This window comes from Uloborus diversus, chromosome 2 (genome assembly GCF_026930045.1).
Source record: "Uloborus diversus isolate 005 chromosome 2, Udiv.v.3.1, whole genome shotgun sequence".
In the NCBI taxonomy this organism is placed as follows: Eukaryota; Metazoa; Arthropoda; class Arachnida; order Araneae; family Uloboridae; genus Uloborus; species Uloborus diversus.
This window is the reverse complement of record NC_072732.1, coordinates 141,875,411-141,891,956: the sequence shown is the minus strand read 5'-3', so window position 1 is coordinate 141,891,956 and position 16,546 is coordinate 141,875,411. Positions and strand designations below refer to the sequence as shown.

Here is a 16,546-nt window from a genome sequence, read left to right as displayed (position 1 = left end):
CTACAGCACTATACAAGGTAGTGCATTTGACTTGCATGGAAAGGCACCCTGTGGCACCAATTTATAACAACTATTAGGGGGAGGGAAGGGTGCCATAACCGGGGCCTTTCCAGGGAAATTTTCTAAATTTGAGATAAAAAATAGTGAGTTTTAAAGTTTAAGCATTTTAGAGTCATATGATCAACATTAGAACCCCAAAAACTCGACTCTCGGTAAATTGACACTCTGAGAAATTCGACAAGCCGACACATTTCTTGGCTTTGAAAAAAACAAAAACAACAACAAAAAAACGCATTGTAATTTGTAAAAATTTACAGTAATAATTACGCTTTAAGTCTATTACAAAGCGGTGAATATATAGCTCTGAAAAGATTGAAATGATATTTAAATAAATCTAAACTATCATTAAAAGAATAAAGCATAAAAATTTGCTGTCGCACTTTGATTACTATAGGTGAAATAACTAATTTAAGCTTGCTTTGAATAAGGCTCAGAGTTCATTAAATAAAAATAATGTCTCAAAATTAATGCTTTAATAGAGTTTAAAAAGTTGATACAGATTACTTTATTAACTCTAATAATTGAAGAAAACTATCACGCCTTCCATTCAATGTACAAATCAAACCCTGATATATTTTTTCCAGATCAGCAACACTTATTAGATGAAAGCGCCGCCGGCAACAGACTTCACCCGAAGGTTTGCGCATTTGGACAAATTCTATGAGTGCTCTCAGCACCGTAACACTATCATTATTCACACCACTCGTTTTCAATTAACCTGCTTACTACCGCAATAGTTATTTGTTTAAATTCATTACTGAATGTATTTTACAATGTAACTATCTTCAAAAAAGGAAAGTAAAAAATACCAACATAATTTTGTGATTTTAGAAACCATAATATGACAAATAATGTTCTTACATTATTGAGGGGGCTCTGCCCCCCAAAACAAACTATTGAGGGTGCTCGGTCCCCCTCAAGCCCTATGGAGTCGGCGCCACTGACGGTGAAGCTCGCAGAGTAGTGTCTGTGTAAAATACAAACATCAGGAAAATGGAAGCATGGCCAGAAATAGGGGTGTTCCCACACTGCATAAACCATCATCTTCATAATTTTAAAAATTATAATTAAAATTACGATATCTACTATTCAGTGCTATTATAATGCAGTAATGTATTGGGTGAGTGCAAAAGTTCGTGCGGAGTTGCAATAAATGGCGTTAGAACGGGCGTAGCGTGTTGTCATTAATACCACTATCTACGTAAGTCAGATCGTTGGAACGGTGACGTGTGCAGCTTTCATTCCAATCAAAATAATTTGTGCAGATACAAACTGCTTCCAGAAAGATTACTTTTAAAATGAGTGTTGATAAAGTGCATTTACGGCATGTTATGCTTTACGAGTTTCGGAAAGGAATAAACGTTGCAGCAGCCGTAAAAAACATTCAAGACGTTTATCAAGATCAAGCACCAGCTAAAGGAACTGTGGAAAAATGGTTTGCAAAATTTCGTTGCGGAGATTTTAAGCTGAAAGACGAGCCACGCTCAGGTCGACCTTTCGACATCGATGACGACGTTTTGCGTTCTTTAGTTCAGAATACTCCGCGAATTTCAACAGAGGAAATTGCTACAGCACTCAACGTTGACCGATCAACCGCTTTTCGGCGTAAAAAAAATCGGATTTGATTTAAAGCTCGATATATGTGTGCCCCATTTGTTGACAGAGAGCAACAAAATCCAGCGAATTTCTGCTGCCGTATCTTAACTCGGGCGGCTAAAAAACGGGCCGTTTTTGGATCGATTAGTGACGGGCGATGAAAAATGGGTCCTGTACAACAACCTTCAGTGCAAACGCACATGGAAACAGGCTGGTGAACATGGTGACGCATTGGCAAAGGCCAGTTTGCACCCGATGAAGGTGATGCTCTGTGTTTGGTGGGATTGCAAGGGCATAATGTATTTTGAGTTTCTCCCCGCCGACCAAACGATTGTGTTGCGCGTCAAAGTAAGTTTCTAAATTCAAAAACTCTTACCATGTATTTAACCTCTTCAAGGCTTCCAAAAGTCGCGAAGCAATGAAATCATTTGTACTGTAGTCTTCAGATATTCCTTCGTGTAGAAATTGTGACACAAACACTTGAACTTTTTAACTTAGAAAAATTTAATTATAGCACAATAAACTAGAACGTTAGTTGCAAATAAAAACTTGTTAATTAATAAACACAACATAATGAAGATATCTGTGACGAACTCGCCCGAAATGTGAAGAACTGATAACAACTGCGATAAGAACTGCTACGAGGTGCGCGAGTCCGGCTAATTTATCGAAACTTAACTACTCAGTTCAGTTCAGTTCTTGGGCGTTTTCCACACTCCCCACCTTGAGTTCAGGGCTCAGGACTCCGGAACTCAAATTCAATGCCGTCGGACTAGGTGATGAACTGGTGGTGGTGGTGCAACACAAATCCTCAAGAACAGTCACAGGAGGGGGTTTTAACTTTTGAAGCTCACAAGATGACACCGCTCCCAACTCCAGAGAACACAACTTTTTAACAGGACGAATGAAGACACCCGTTTTTGTCTTGACTTTAGCAACTCGCACACATCCATCCTTACTTGTGAACACTTCTAGAACTTTTCCGAGTGGCCAGTCAATTCTTTTACAGTTATCTGTCCACACTATAACTAAATCACCAACTTTTAGAACTGGAGAATTATTTCTATTAGTCACAGGTTGTCGCAACTGTCCGAGATATTCCACTCGAAATCTCGAACGGAGATCTTTTCGTATTTTCTGTGTATACGCGTGACGTTTATTTAATTTCTGATGATCCAGCGCATCTAAGTCTGGAACACCGATTTCTCTAATCTCTTGCAAAAACATAGAAGGTGTAATCGGGGTAAGATCTTGAACGTCATCACTAACGTAAGTCAACGGTCGCGAATTTATGATACTCTCACAGTCGCAGAGGACTGTTAACATCTCTTCATAATTCAATGATGTTCGACCCAAAACTTTTCTTAAAATTCTCTTCAAAACTCCTACTAACCTTTCCCAAAATCCTCCCCACCAGGGAGCAGAAGGGGGGATAAAAATCCAAGCAATAGAAGAAGCAGTAGTTTCATCTTGAATATTTTTCCAATCAATCCTACTTAATTGATTTTTTGCGCCAACGAAGTTCTTACCGTTATCGGAATAGATAATTGACGGTCTGCCTCTTCTCGCGTTGAATCTCCTCACCCCCAAAAGAAAGTTATCTGTAGACACTGAAGTCAACATCTCAAAATGAACAGCTCTAAAAACAGCACAGGTGAAAATCAAAATCCAAACCTTTGAGTTATCTTTGAGGATCAAGGGTCCTGCTAGATCTATTCCTAGAATTTCGAAAACTGATGCATCTTTTACACGATTTTCCGGTAAAACACTCTCCTGAACTTCGGGAGGTTTAGAGTTGAATCTTCGACACACAATACAGGACTTGATTGCCTTCTTAATGGTTTTCCGGCTCTTCAAAATCCAGTACTTTTCTCGAAGCGCTGACATAAGCAGTTGTACGCCACAATGTCCTAACTCTTTATGTTTCCACCGAATGAGACTAAGGACAACCGGGTGTTCGGAGGGAAGTACAACTGGAAGCCGAAAATGCATGTCATCATCTCTAAAAAATATCTTCGTTTTCACTCGAATCAAGGCATCGTCGCCTACGATTGTATTGATCGATCTTAATCTTGCGTCAGGATTTCTTCCAAAAGCTTCTGATTGAATCTGCTTTAAAATTACTTGTTCAGCCTTTTGAAGCTCTTTACTGTCAAGAACACCAAATCGTCTATCTTTTTTGGATTTTTTACAATTTTCTACAAATCTGTAAATCCACGCGGTGATTCGTAGTAGTTTAACGTAAGAAGAATATCTGTAGTAGTATTTTCCCTTATCTTCGGAGTTAGTAGCTGTGATTATAACTTTCTTCTTTTCTGCGTTCACTACTTCCATGTCAGGCAGAAATTCGTCTTTCGGCCAATATTCGGCAGATCTCTTCAACCAGTCCGGTCCGCACAGCCATTCCGTACGCAATAGCTTCCCTAAGGTACATCCTCGGGACGGAATGTCAGCTACGTTCATTACTCCTGGTACGAATCTCCACTGTTCAATTTTTGTCAGTCTTCTGATTTCTTGAACACGATTTTCTACGAATGTTGCCCACGGGCCTTCCTTTTTTATCCAAAATAGCACATCCATAGAATCTGACCAAAAGACTGTTTTTACGGCTTCGAGACGTAAGTCGCATATGATGGTGTTTGCTAATCTAGCTCCAATCGAACAAGCTAAAAGTTCAAGACGAGGGATCGTAACCTTTTTTAAAGGAGCAACTCTAGCTCTAGCAGCAACTAACTGACAAGTTACTGGGGATCCAACCTGTTCCACCCGAAAATATATGCACGTACCATAAGATGTCTGACAAGCATCACAAAAAATGTGTAAAGTTATGTCTTTAAGAGTAAATGGCAATTTGGATAAACGTCGGGATATTTTTAGACTGTACAATTTTGCAATCTCATTTTTCCACTTTTCGAAACGCTTCACTAATTCATCGGGAAGCCGAGAATCCCACGAAACTTTGATTTTCCAACATTCTTGTAAAATTATTTTGGGTATCAAAGTTATTGGGCAAGTAAAACCAATCGGATCGAAAATTTGATGTGTAACGGACAAAATAGTTCTTTTTGTGATTGGTCCATCTATTGTTATTTTTCTGACATCGCACGACAGCGTGTCTTCAGCGGTGTTCCACAAAAGTCCTAAAACCGACACCGGTTCACTATTTTCCAAGTTAGCGATTTCAGGAATTAATGCATTACTTTGCCAACCTCTAAGGTCAAATTTTGCGGATGACAAAAGTCTACAAGAATGTTCACGGAAATTTTCTAATTCTGCTACGCTGTCTACGCTGGCCACACAATTATCCACATAAAGAGAATCTCTAAGTTTTTGAGCAATTTCTTTAAGTTCATCTGGGGCTTGATCTAGATGGTAAGCAAGTGTACCAGCCAGAAGAAAAGGGCTGCAACTTACGCCAAAAACGACACGAGCGTGGCGATAAATTACTGTCTTTTCTGGATTGCCCTCTGCCCACCACAAAAAACGCAAAAAATCCCTATCGACTGATTGTAAAGCTATCTGTAAAAAAGCTCTACGAATGTCAGCAACCACTCCAAATTTTCCAATCCTGAAACGGTTTAAGATGGTAGGGATCAATTCTATCAAATTAGGCCCTTTCTCGATACAATCATTAAGAGATAAACCTCCTGGTAAATGAGCGGATCCGTCAAAAACTGGACGAATTCTAGTAGTCGAACTTTCCTTAATTACTGCTCTGTGTGGGAGATAATGAGAAGCAGTTTCAATTTTATTTTCAGAAATTGGAATCTTTTCTATTATTCCCTCTGTTTCCCATTCACAAAAGACCTTTTCATAATCCCCTAAGTTTCCTGTGTACTTTAGATTTTTTACCGTATTTTTCAAACGTTTTTCCGCTAAATTTTTATAATCATTTAGCAAATGGGGATCTCTTACCCACGGTAATGAAACAATATATCTCCCATCCTTTTGCCTTCCTATTGTATCTCTAAAATGCTTTAACGCCAATTCTTGGACTTCTTGTTTATTTATTTTCTCATTTGGATCAAGAATTCCCAAAGAATCTAAATTCCACAAATCATTTATTTTAGCGTTATTAACATGAAGAGATAACAGTAACAGTGAATTATCTACGTTAGCTTTATTTGAGTCATTTCCCATGAGTGTCCATCCCAACTTAGTTTTAACAGCGACTAAACCGTTCGAAAAATGTCTGATTCCATTCGTGTATAATTTATCCGCTATATCCGCTCCTAACAACATGTGTATTTCATTATTATTTTCTTCATACAAACATGTTTTACCCATTGACGATATATCACTCAAAAATATACCAGCCCGCTTCAAAATTTTAATACACTGAACTGTCTTAGCCTTCGGAATAAAAGCGCAAATTTTCTTCTGATCCATTACTTCAACTTTAAAACTATGCTTCCGATCAAGACTACTCAAGAGCACAGAATAACGATTATGCTGTTCTGTAGTTTCTATCCCTCCAAAAAGCCCATGCTTAACAATTTCAGTTCCCGAACTCTTTAACCCCATTTTATTTGCAGCAAATTCCGAAATGTAACTTTTTTGTGACCCTGAATCGACAATTACACGCAGTAAATGTTCTAAACCTTGATTTCGAATACGCACAATTAAAGTTTGCAAATAAACTTCATTCGACGAAGATTGGTTTGAGAGGACGGAATTTTCAGAAGGGACATTCTTATCTACGCTAAGTTTCTGCTTATATTTAGTAAAACACATTAAAGAAGAATGTTTTCCCTTACAATGCTTACAATTTACGTTTGCTTTACAAAACCGAGAAATATGCTTTCTAATTTCTAAGCACTTGAAACACGCTCCTTTTTTCATCAGGATATTTTTCCGTTCTTCTAGCGACAAATTACTAGCGGATTCACATTCAGAACTGAAATGGGTAAATGAATCGCAGAATACGCATTTAATTTTTCTGAGATTTTCTATCTCATCGGTAGAAATCAGTTCAGACGCGGTAGCGATTTGTTTCCTATTCTTCCTTGAATCATTTTTAACACGGTTTTCCCTAGTGCTTTGCCTATGTGACGGGAAAATTTCGCTGGGGGAAATTTGATTTATGTTAACTGACATAATATGCATTGCTCTTTCTCGCGACATCAAAGATTTTGACAGAAAATCAAGTAAGTTTGTCAGATTTGAATGGGTATTACTTTCTAATTTGCTATATTCTAAAACTAAATCCACAGGAAGGATTTTTAATAGCAGGGGGCATAATACACTAGTATAATTTTCCGATGACAAACCTAATGCTTCTAAACACCGTATTTGCGTTGTACAGTTGTCATAAAATCTTCGAAATGCACGAACATCATTAGAGTCTCTAAGAGGTTGCATATTGATGATATTATTCATATGAGCACTAATTAATAAGTCAGTTTCAGCATATCGGTCCTTCAATGCTTTTATCGCGTTATCATAATTTTCAGCTGTAATTGGAAATCCTTCAAGTGTGTTCATGGCAGTTCCACCTAAATACGCCTTTAGGTAGTTGAATTTGTCAACATTATTCAAAAGTTCATTTTTATGTATCGCAGATTCAAAACTGTTCCAGAATGTTAACCATTGGCTCACATCTCCGTGAAACTTCGCGATAGTCAATTTCGGAAGTTTAACGCGTATTGTATTGTTGCTGGCTGTTTCAAAGCTTCTGTTGTGATTTTCGCTGATGCGACTCACTTCTAACGAATTCTGACGCATTTCATTAATTCGTTTAGTAGCTCGAAATTTCCAAACAGTCACTTTGTCGCGATATTCTTCCGAAATTTCATATTCTTTTTCGAGTTCGTCCTGTTCAAAATTAACTTCTAGTTCGCTATCTACAGCGCTTAGCATTTCAAATTTTAAAGTTAATATTTCTACAAGTTCTTCCACGATGTTTGCATCTACCTCACTCTTTGCCAATTCTGTTTCTAGCTTATTTACTGCTTTTGTTACAGCAGCTCGCATTACAGCACGCTTTTTACGTAAATTTTCTACACTTCTTTTTGACATTTTAGATTGAATATCTTCATTTGTTTCAGACATTTCAACAAAGTTCTTAACTTTTAAATACAAACCAAATAACTTCACTGCAATCCCGGCAGGGATGCCATGTTCTGCGTCAAAGTAAGTTTCTAAATTCAAAAACTCTTACCATGTATTTAACCTCTTCAACGCTTCCAAAAGTCGCGGGGCAATGAAATCATTTGTACTGTAGTCTTCAGATATTCCTTCGTGTAGAAATTGTGACACAAACACTTGAACTTTTTAACTTAGAAAAATTTAATTATAGCACAATAAACTAGAACGTTAGTTGCAAATAAAAACTTGTTAATTAATAAACACAACATAATGAAGATATCTGTGACGAACTCGCCCGAAATGTGAAGAACTGATAACAACTGCGATAAGAACTGCTACGAGGTGCGCGAGTCCGGCTAATTTATCGAAACTTAACTACTCAGTTCAGTTCAGTTCTTGGGCGTTTTCCACAGATTGATTCGAACAAGTACTGTAGTCAATTAACTAATCTGAACCGAGAAATCAAACAGAAACGTCCAAGTTTGTCAAATCGCAAAGGCATAGTCTTTCACAGACCACACGTTTCAAGACAGACGCTACGCAAACTGAACAGCCTAAAATGGGATGTCCTAACTCATGCACCATATTCTCCTGATATCGCACCATCAGATTATCACTTATTCCGGTCATTGCAAAATCATTTAAATGGAAAAAAACTTGACTCTTTGAATGCCTTACAAAACGTCATGTCTTCATTCTTCGAATCTAAACCATGCAGATTTTACGTTCGGGGCATCCGTATGCTGCCAGAACGTTGGAAGAAGATTATAGACAACGATGGAGAATATATCATTGATTGAATAAAGAGTTTTACTTGCCTAATCACTGTATGACTTTCTTTCACAAACTCCGCACGAACTTTTGCACTCGCCCGATACTTAATGTAAGTACCTTATTGTTTAAGTACAATTATCTTATTGATCATAGATTTTTTGCTTTATAACAGTAATCATGTTAAATAGCAACGATTTTAACATCAATTTCCTGAAGAGCAGTAATCATGTTAAATAGCAACGATTTTTTCTAATGAAGTTCAGATTATTGCTCTTCAGGAAACCAAGCTTAAAGAGACCTCTAAACTGAAGGTAAAGGGGTACAATGTCTTCCGTTCAGACAGAAAAACTGGAGGAGCTGGTGGTGGCTTAGCCTTCCTCGTCAGGAACATTCAGTATCAGAGCATCGACACCCCACAATTTGATAATACTAAACTGGAAATCCAAGGCATTTCGTTCCCCTGGAGAGGTAAGAACATTAAAGTCTTCAACTCTTACCATCCTCCTTGCTCCTCAAGTTTGCCCGACTGCTTCTTTCAAGGGTATGAAAATAACATCTTTTTCCTTGGAGATCTGAACGCTAAACACCCTAACTGGGGATGCTCCAACAGCAATGCAAGGGGAAATGCGCTCCTTAATCTCGCGGATGATAAGAGCTTTCTATTTTTGAATGATGGATCCCCAACACACTCCTCCCATAGTTACAATACCAAAGAAGCACTGGACATCTCCATCGTTAGTCCAGATATTTACCCACAATGTAATTGGACTGTGTTAAGTAATATTGGTAGTGATCACTACCCCATTCTTATTGAATTAGATATAAATCAAAAGGTCTCCAGGGACCGTAGGAACCACTGGAATTTTAGGAAAGCCGACTGGAAGAGGTACAATGATTTGACAAATTCTGGAGTATTTAATGAGCCTCTAACCAACAACATTGACAGTAACTGGACGGCATTTGAAAACGGAATTATTAGCGCAGCAAAGCAGTCGGTCCCTCGTGGTAAAGTAAAAAAGTACACTCCATTCTTCTCCCACAACTCCGACACATTGAAACCACTCTTAAAAAGGAGAGAAGCACTGTCAAATCTCATTTCATCCAATACCGGTAACACATCTGACAAGACCGAACTGAACAGAGTGAATGCAGAAATCAAACGCAAGTACGCCCTTCTAAAGAGGCAGAGATGGAGGGAATTTTGCACTTCTCTCGACTCTAGAACACCCGAGTCCAAACTGTGGAAACTAGTAAAAAGTATTGATAAAAGTCAACCTCAATCTGAGAGCTGTAACACTATTCTAGCACCGGACGGGAGTGTCCCTAGTGGTCACAAAGAAGCAGCGGACATCTTAAGCCTGCATTACAGTAATATCAGTAAACTGTCATTCACTAACCCAGACAAGACTATTGCATGTAGGGCAAGAATCCTTGCTAACAGACACCGAAACAAGAAAGCAAGTGACCCCTTATTCAGCGCTCACTTCTCTCTGCAAGAATTGGAGTTCGCTATTGGAAACTTGAAACTGTCCAAGTCTCCTGGCCCAGACGGCATCTACGGACACATGATCCTACATCTCGGTGAGAAGGCAAAGAAGAGATTGCTAGAAATCATTAATATCTCCTGGAGCAAGGGTCGGCTACCAAGAAATTGGAAAAAAGCTACCATTGTTCCAATTAGGAAACCTGCTAAAAGCGCAAACTCACCAGACAGCTACAGACCCATTGCCTTAACAAGCATTCCATGCAAGATTATGGAAAAAATGATCCTCTCCAGACTTTCTTACCATCTGACTTCCAAAAACCTATTACCTAAAGAACAATTTGCGTTTAGGAGAGGACATAGTACCACAGATCAAGTTCTTTACTTTTGTCAAAATATCAGAGATTTCCAAAACATCAAACCAACAAATCACACCATTGCGGTTTTTCTGGATCTTTCCAAGGCGTTTGATAGGGTGTGGTGGAACCTACTCATCCTGAAACTGCATGACAAATTTGGAATCAAAGGCAGTGCCCTTGCCTGGATTGCTGACTTTCTAAGAGCCAGAATTTTTCGTGTTAAGTGTCAAGACACCCTATCTAACTGGTTCAAAACGTATCAGGGGGTCCCTCAGGGATCCGTCCTTAGCCCAACTCTGTTTTCATTGTTTATGGCTGGATTCGAAAGTATCATCGCTCCGGAGTGTGATGTCGGAATATTTGCTGACGACATTGTGCTGTGGTGCTCTGGCCCTGATGTGAAAAATATTGAATCGACCTTAAACGCTACGTTAACGGATGTGTGGAAGTTTGCAAACAACCACAAACTGAATTTTAACGTCACTAAATCATATGTTGAACTTTTTACCACCAATAAACACCTGTACTCGTACCACCCCCAAGTCCTCTTTCAAGATCAGCCTCTTTCATATGTTAAACATCCAAAGTACTTGGGCTTTGTTTTAGATCAGGAGATTACGAGCAACGGACACATCTCAAATCTGGTGATCAAGAGCCGTAAGAGACTGAATATCCTTAAGTACATCTCTGGCAGAGACTGGGGTGCTGACGCCAAAACACTCAGATCAACATACATTGCACTAATCAGGCCTATCCTTGAGTATGGATTCCCGGTATACTTCTGCGCCTCGACATCTAACCTTCTCCAGTTGGAGAGAGTGCAATTGAGTGCGGCTCGCATCATAACAGGCCTAAGAAACAGCTGCCCAAATGATATAGTACTTTATGAGGCTAATCTCCCTCCCCTTGGCCTCGTTAGAAACTCGAAACTGGTGAAATACTTCAACAAACTAAAAAGCTATGAAAATCAGAACCGTACATCTGAATATCTGTCCAGCTGGAGTAGCAACCAGAGACTCAAAAGGAATAGCCCACTTGGTCTGGCCGACAAACTGGATATTATATCCCATTCAGTGGAGTACTCATCTCTAACACCCTGTGTTAGTCCGACTGAGGGACTCCTTGGAGTTCACTTCCACTCTGAACTACCGTCTCAAACCAACAAAAACTCTGATGTCCCTGAATATCTACGACAACTGGCTCTGGAGGTCATAAATAGTATCCCGAGTTACGCTACTCTTATTTATACAGATGGGAGTAAAGACGAGTCAAATCATACTGGGAGTGGTATATATATTGAGAATCCTTCTGTACGTCTCTCTCGACGCAACCCAGACCACTGCTCGGTCTTTAAGAGCGAATTAATAGCTATTAAGGAGGGTTTAAATCAAATTCTCCACTCCACAGACTGTAGTGACATCTGGATTCTTACAGACAGCCGTAGCTCAATTCAACATCTACAGGACTGGAACCAAGTAAATGACCTAGTAAGCATTCAAATCATCAATATGCTTAAAACTATTTCAAAGCGAAGAGACGTCCACCTTCAGTGGATCCCCTCCCACGTCAACATTCCGGGAAATGAAACCGCGGATGCTTTGGCAAAAAGAGGCTGCTCTGAGATGGCCACGACTGATTACGACCTAACCTTTGAAGAAATTTTCTCTGCGGCGAAAAATAGAGACCGGCATGTCTGGCTAGCTCCTCCAGCTCATTCTTGGTACAGTAGACCAAAACCAGGAGGTGCATTACGTTTCAAGGCCGACAGACAGGACCAAACGGCCATCTCAAGACTCTTCAGTGGGCACCTGAAATGCATGTCATTTGAATCTGGCCGTAAAGTCTTCCCAACGTGTCCCAAGTGCCATTTGCTGCCGGCCTCCCCGCAACACCTACTGGATTGCTTGGGGCTCACTCTTGAGGATGTCCGCGACAACCCACTCCTGGTGCTCGACTTTGCGAGGGTGCATGGAATTATGGATTTGATTTAGCTGTCGCTAGATCCTGAAGGATTGGACACAACAACACAACAGCAACGATTTTTCTAAAATACAGTAAAAAATCAGTTCTTTATAAAAGATACGGTAATATATAGTTGAAAAATGGTTTAAAACAATTTGAGGGGTGTTAACACATGTCTGAAATAATTGGGTATGCTTATAAAAATTTTCTAAACATACGTTGTTCCACAACACGAAATTCCGACTTACGCGAGGGGTCTTGGAACGCATTCCTCGCATAAGTCGGGATCCGACTGTATATCAAACTCTCACTTAGTTTATTATTTAAAATTCTTGTTTTATTTATTTTAAGCAACATTAGTTGATGTAGTACCCTTTCATTACTTGTTAATTTTCATTGCTTTTTCCCTTCTACTTTTTTATTTCAAATATTTTTTTTCCTCCCTTAGATGATGAACTTGAGAAGCTGAAAATGGTTCAATATTCCTCTCGATTTGCCGTTGGTTTATTTTATGACAAGAGTGACTCATTTTTTCAGAATCTTCCGTGGATTGCAAAATTTATATCAGATAACCCTGTTCTTCGCTTCTGTTCATTTGATAATCAAAAAAGAGGTAAATTATTTTTATTGAAAAGTATATAGTTGATTGATATTTGTTACTGTGTATTGGAGGACATATGGTACCTTCTTTTTTATTTTAAAAATAGCATACCCTCAGCTTTTAAATGAATTTGATATTTTTATTAACTTTGTTATATTTTTATTGAATCGTCAGTATATATTTGATTAATATTCATTATCAGTGCTGTGTTGAGAAATTGTATAACCCTTAATTTTTAATGAATTTGATGTTTTATATTTTTATTAAACAGTATATATTTGATTAATATTCATTATCAGTTTTTTTATTGCAAAACAACAAAAAACACCCTTCTACATTTTTCTACATAGCAAGAGAATGATTTAAACATGTTACAAAAAAAAAAAAAAAAATGATGCAGATCGTAGTAGGTACTAAAGAGATATAACTTATTTAATCTCCCAATTGAAAAAACATAAAAACTGACTTTAGATAAAGAGTGGCAACACCCAACTGTTTATAGAATGCTTTCTGTCATTCACACTGAAAGAGAAAAATATTAGCTTGAAATTGATGCCAAATTCAGCTTAATTGGTTGAAAAATCAAGAAATTAGAGAGATTTTCCGAATTCATGCCAAAACGATGACTTCGAAAAACGATCAAAAATCGAATTTTTGAAAAAAACCTAAAAGAATTAATTTGAGCTTTTCTCATAGATATCTGTTCGTAAAAAAATAATAGACAAAATCTGAAACATGATGGCACATGGCATTAGGCGATTTGACGTGAAATGGCCCTTTACCTATTACAGGTCTGTCACACCGCATTTTCTGTGGTTTCGACAATTACAGTCAAATCGCTGACAAGTTAGGATCAGTTATGTCGCTGTTTTGGGGGAAATTAAAAAAGAACTGATGTTTTATTTTCAAGAATAATAATTTAAAAATTGAGAATGAGGCAAAATTTGCCGTCCTAGACCGCTGTCTACTCTGCCTATTGGGAAATTAGGCTCTGCTTTAGAGACGGAGCTCAGAATCAGAGTAGGATCAATCTTGTACATTTTATGGGAGGAGAAGGGCCCTCGGACAAAACTGATGTGCCTTTTAACATGAGGATAAAATTTATCATTGCAGGACAAATAATATTCAAATGTGGATGGTGAGGAATCATATTTGAATGTCAAAGTGTCTGCTTCTGACCTTATCTGATAACAAAATGGAGGGGGGGGGAGGATAACACATTCCCTCAAAAATAGCTACAGAGTAGAGTAGGAAACAAATGACTGGTTTAGCTATTAGAGAAAGAAGGTCAAGGTGTTTAATGTTTGAATGACTTAAGAAGGGGAAGGTAAAGAGCAAATAAATTTTTTTTTTCATTTATTAGAACTGCAATTATTGCTTTTGTTTGAAATTAGTTTATATACAAACTTCTCATAGGATTATAAGAAATCATAAAAAACATTATGAGCGATAAGGTGTGGAGGGGCAGGAAAGTGCACGTAGGGAGGGAGGAGAAGGGACACCTGTGGGTCGGGGCCCAAGCTTGAAGGGGGGGGGGAGCAATATTTTTAAAACTAGGTGTGAAATATAGGGGTCAAAATATGGAAGGGGTGGAAAAGTCATTTGTGACAAGCCCCAAAATTTCTGTGTATGCCCCTGGGGGGTATACTAAACTTTCGACCCCTTCCTTGTCTGTGCCACCGATCCAAAGTGGAGGAATTTTAAAATTAGGGAAGCTTGTAACACAGTTAAAGAGAATGAAACAAAAGTAGCAGCTCCTACATTGAATGTTTTATGTTTTTTAATAGAAAAAACCATGGTATCTAGTTTTTAAAAAGTTGCAATGTTTAAATTTACTGGCATTGAATTTCTCCCCCCCCCCCCCAACCCCGAATGATTATTTCATGTGTGCAATATTTTTTTTCTTTGGTTGGAAATGTTTAATCAAAGTCCTTGAAAATCATCAAAGTTACCATTAAAAAGAAAGAAAAAAAGAATGTATGGCTGAAGCAGTTAACAAAATTTCCTGGTGCATGTCTTAATTTGCATGTGAGAGCTCAGCAACTGTCCCCCCCCCCCCCCCCAGTGACTTTTAATCACTCAGATACTATTTCAGACTAGGTATGCATAAGTAGAAGTTCTGAAGAACATAAGGCTCTGCGCTTTTTTTTCCTCTAGAAAATTAACCCTTTCCTAAATGGAACATATTCTATATGCCAGAAATAAAATAATTGTTTTTAATGTTGCCATAAATGCTGAATTCTTATGTATATATCAACTGGTTTTAACTTAATATTTTATTACAGGAGATGATCATAGTACACCTACTGTAGTGTTTCACAGCACAAAAGAGTTCGGAAAGAAAAATATAGACAATGATCTTCATACAGTTCAAAAGCTATTTTTTGAAAAAATAGAGGAATTGCTTCCTAATATTCCAAAAGCAAATGACGTGAAGTTTCATAAATGGCGATATTCTCAGGTTTGCTTGTATTTTGTCATTTGTTTTCAAACATTTTCGTTTCATAAGCTGATAAAATTTTAATCACATACTAACCAGAGTAACAAATCCCGGGCTCCAGGTAACCTGGGTGACTAAAAAAAATTTTAAAAATACATTTGCAACTAACTCTTTCAGAACAACAAGAAAAAAAAAGTCTATTATGAATAGAATTGTTTCTTGTCTTAAAAATTTCAAGTCAAGTGATATTCTAGAAGTGAAGTAATATTTACACTGAAACATTTAGATTTTTCAATCAACATTTTCTATTTTTCTTCTGAACAACATGTTATTAACATCTGATGCAGAGTAAATGTTCCAGTAGTTGACCATTTAAGAGATCAGTTGTTGAGTTTTGTTAACCTATAAATTTCAGCTATCAATACAACAACAAAAACAATGTAAACTGATGCTGTACCTTTCTGATAATGATCCACTAACTTGTTTCTGGAATAAAATTTTTTTATTTTAAAAACCAAGCTGTTGTTAATATGAGAAAATTCCCCAGAAGTCGGCCATAGAAACCCAGTGCTTGGCCATGCATGAGCCAGTAGTCGGCCGTTTCATTTTCGTTACTCTTATGAGGTGTTAGTGAATAAATTTCAAAAAATTAAATGCGAAACTTACAGCAAAGCAGTGTACTTAAAAAATTAATTATTCCAGTGATTACGAAAGAATTTTGCATTCTGGATGTCTTCATAATGTTTATATTATCTTCTAAACTGCAATCAGTTTGAATATACATCTCATGCAATTTTTTTTTATTATTTATCTTTTACATCAGCGGTTCTCAACCTAGGGGGAGGCTTAGGGTATATCAGATAAAATAAAATCAACCGTATCATTAATGTTGTGAAAGCGACGAATGTGTACGCCAACCTCACTTGAATCCTAAATTACCGCACAAAATTGTATTTACTTCTTTTCATCTTGGATTTCATATATTCTAGTAATGAGCTGTTCAAAATAAAGTTTTGAACAGTTGAGTTATATGTCGTGTGTGAAACTATCTATGGATTTTTCCTCATTTACTAGTTTTCAGCTATTCATATCAGCTCCAATTTCCATTTAGATTGCTTGTATTAAGCACGTATGGAGGGAGGGGGGGTGACCTGATGTCAGCCTTCAAAGGTGCTGCAGAGCCT

The 16,546-nt window shown here is 37.8% G+C and overlaps 1 protein-coding gene across 1 annotated transcript in view; it reads left to right on the top strand.

The window, feature by feature from the left end:
• LOC129216060 (renalase-like) overlaps positions 1-16,546 on the top strand; it is a 31,283-nt gene that overhangs the window by 13,813 nt on the left and 924 nt on the right. The window contains exons 4-5 of the mRNA XM_054850203.1: positions 12,770-12,934; positions 15,208-15,383. Of these exons, the coding sequence (XP_054706178.1) occupies positions 12,770-12,934; positions 15,208-15,383 (341 nt within the window). The remainder of the gene's footprint in view (positions 1-12,769; positions 12,935-15,207; positions 15,384-16,546) is intronic.